This window comes from Aplysia californica, unplaced genomic scaffold (assembly GCF_000002075.1).
Source record: "Aplysia californica isolate F4 #8 unplaced genomic scaffold, AplCal3.0 scaffold00261, whole genome shotgun sequence".
Classification (NCBI taxonomy): domain Eukaryota; kingdom Metazoa; phylum Mollusca; class Gastropoda; order Aplysiida; family Aplysiidae; genus Aplysia; species Aplysia californica.
In genome coordinates, this window is record NW_004797531.1 from 939379 (window position 1) to 942856 (window position 3478).

The window sequence follows — 3478 nt, forward strand, 5'->3', positions numbered from 1 at the left end:
TCTCTCTCTCTCTCTCTGTCTCTCTCTCTCTCTCCCTCTCTCTCTCACTTAATTTTGCTATTACTTTATAACAGTTGTGGTCCTCATTTTAATTTTATTTATCTCTGCTGTGATTTTCCATAATTCTCTCTCTCCATTTCTTTTCCTCCCACGACCGACGTATCTCCCCTCAAGTCTCAACCCAACAGTGGACATCGGACAAGTGGAGGGAGCCTTTGTGATGGGCCTGGGCTGCTACCTGTCGGAGGATATCCTGTTTGACGGGACGACTGGCCGAATTCTCAATGACGGAACCTGGGTAGGTGTTGATATATGGGTACATTGTTCGTGTTTCGTACCATTTCCTAGGAGTGTTTTTACCATTTTCTAGGAGTGTTTTTGAACCGCACGAGATGAAAGGACGGGTGAGTGTTGTGATGTAGCGGCTAGCACAATAAGAAAGACATCCATGAACGGCTGTTCCGAGACATCCATGAACGGCTGTTCCGAGACATCCATGAACGGTTGTTCTGAGACATCCATGAACGGCTGTTCTGAGACATCCATGAACGGTTGTTCTGAGACATCCATGAACGGTTGTTCCGAGACATCCATGAACGGTTGTTCTGAGACTCTCTTTAATAAATGTTTTCTCACACCGTCTGATCTTTTCTGTTCTCCCCACCACCAAACTTCCAGGAATACAAGCCGCCCACGACCAAAGACATCCCGATAGACTGGAGGATCCACCTGTTGCCCGACACCCCCAACCCCGTGGGAATCCGGAGCTCTAAGGGTCAGTGACAAACCCAAGTCTCTGTAAACATTCAGGGAGAGGGCAGTGACAAACCCACGTCTGTGTAAACATTCAGGGAGAGGGCAGTGTGGTTGGTGATAACATGTTTGAGATGTCATGGAACAATTGGGAGGCAATAATGGAAAAAATCGGAGGCGCCATGGAAGAAATCAGTCGGATGTAGCTAATCCTGGGGCGGAGATTTTGCTGAATAAAGGGAAAGAATCAGATTTTAATGGAAAATTATTTTGTCCTGGTTGGCAAGCACTATTCTAGAATTAATTGGTTACGTGCAATAAGTAAGACTATAAGGGTGTGTGTACGTGTGTCTGGAGAGGTTGGGAGAGTGGGGGGGGGGGGGGGGAGTAGTTGTGGAGGGGGTGGGGTATAGATATACCAGTAGAACAAAATTTTTCTCAGAAAAGTTGATCCTAAAATGAACCTTGATAGCAGACGGAAATGTTGGCTTGGACGTCTTCAGCAAGATCATAATGTGATGTTTGGTGTGACTTAAAGTTCTGTTGTTGTTATTTCAAAGTCAGATAATCATTTGGGAATTAGAAATTTGTTATTTCAGGGGGGAAAAAAACCTCAACTAGATAGTGTAAATAGGCATATAGAAATGTTAAGGCCCACCTATAGTTCATGAATGAATTGTATTGTACGTGAAAATATATTTTTCATTTGCTGGCCCTAAAACCTGAAACTGAAACACCATCCCTCCAAATTTGAAAGAAACAGAAAATACTGAGTCTTTTGAAACTTTTTGGAAAACACATCTTTTAGATCATGAATACTGTCTTTCTCTCTTCAACGAATTTCATTTTCTTTTTTCAATGAATACTGTCATTTTTTGTCTGTGTAATGATTGTTCAGTGCTTAGAATTTATTTCCTGATGGAATAGAACACTATCTAAATGTTATGTATTATTATTATTCGTTATTAAAAGATACATTATGTGCTGTCTCCAGCAACGGGCGAGCCTCCTATCTGCCTCTCGGTGGGAGCTCTCCTCGCCAACAAACTGGCCATCAACTCCGCCCGCAAAGACCTGTTTGATGCAGACGACTATATCCCCTCAGGTGAGTTGTGTGTTTGTTGTTGGGTTTTTTTAATTGGTTATTTGATTAAAAGAAAGAAGATTCCCTGGCTTTATATTTCATCATTTGAGCTATCTCTCTAAACAGAAAACATGTCTTAACAGAAGATAATCCTACTGTTTCGCAATTAAAATATTAAGTTCACGTCCATCAGCTGAGCTGGCAGTCGACATTGCTGGGTCGTTTAACACTTTGCCCTCGCGGGACTCCGATCAGCGACGGTGTGATACAGCAACAAAACGTTGCAGCAATGATCTCCTTTTTGACATAAGTTCTTGTTAAAGTTATATTTCCTTTCTTAGTGGTCTGTGTGGCCTTTGAGGTCGAAAATTTTTTTGTGTACAACAATTGAAGTAATTTTTTGGGGAAAAATATCAAGTAAACCTATATATATTTATACACTTGCTCCCGTGCCTGTTTCAGTTGCCCCGTTTACAGTGGAGAGAGCTCAGCAGAGCGTGGGACTGACAACAGAGAACTTCATCGTGTAGCTGTGGGTGTGTGTGCTCTGGGTGTGTGAGGGACTGTCGACGGAGAACTTCACCGTGTAGCTGTGGGTGTGTGTGTGCTCTAGGTGTGTGTGGGACTGTCGACGGAGAACTTCACCGTGTAGCTCTGGGTGTGCATGTTTCGGTTGTGCTGCTCTGAATGTGTCTGCTCTGGATGTGTGTGAGACTGTCGACGGAGAACTTCACCGTGTAGCTACAGACGTGTGTGCTTTGGGTGTGCGTGGGTCTATCAATGAATAACTTCACTGTGTGTGCTCGGGGCGTGCTGGACCTATTCTTGGACACGTCAATGGCAGAGTTCTATACCGATAGATCTACATCTTTCACTTGTCGTTTTATCTTCATGTAGATTTTCTTTTAAAATGATTATTGGATTAATTTTTTTTTTAATGTTCAGCTCTGTATCCTGTTCTTGTGTATTCAGTGAAAAAAAGTTATTGTATGTTATTCTCTGACGGCTTCAGTCATTCTCTATATCATGCTCTTATTGTTGATGTGTTTGAAGAGAAATTGTGCTTTCATGACGAATTTAACGACTGCGTTATGCGGATGGTCGTTTTTAATATTTTTAAATTATGAAATGATTCTACAGACAATTAACTTAACCAGCTGGGTTTGAGTCTTTGATGACAACGTTTGCACGTGGTAAGTGGGGGGGGAGTTTTTTGTACCACACCACTAAACACCACTGTACTAAACAGGCTGGCAAAGCTGGTGACGTTTATGGATGCTGTAGACGATTTCAATTTCAGACAGAATTTTTTGATAATTGTCAGATTTCCACATTTCCTTCAATTGGCTGGCTAGGTGCAAAACTCTTGACAGATTCCATGCAAAACTGCAAAATGGCATATTTCAGAGTTTTGCATCTAGCCATTGATTTTCACAGTACCAGATGTGATCTTTTCATCAAGCATCACATTTGAACGATCATACTATTCATACTGTTCTGCTGGCATTACAAGTCATGCCTCTTTTTCCCCTCGATTTTCTATTTTAGATGTTACATCATGCTCTGTTTAAGCTTTGAGATTGTGGGTTTTTTTCTCCCTGGGATGCAAATTGTGTATCTAGGTCTGTGATTTTAACTCTT

The 3478-nt window shown here is 41.8% G+C and overlaps 1 protein-coding gene across 1 annotated transcript in view; it reads left to right on the plus strand.

The window, feature by feature from the left end:
• Nucleotides 1–3038, plus strand: part of LOC101859865 (indole-3-acetaldehyde oxidase) — a gene marked incomplete in the record, with an annotated part of 48215 nt that extends 45177 nt beyond the window's left edge. The window contains 4 exon segments of the mRNA XM_035970382.1: nt 175–298; nt 679–775; nt 1748–1858; nt 2300–3038. Of these exon segments, the coding sequence (XP_035826275.1) occupies nt 175–298; nt 679–775; nt 1748–1858; nt 2300–2367 (400 nt within the window).
• Between the last annotated feature and the right edge of the window lie 440 nt (nt 3039–3478).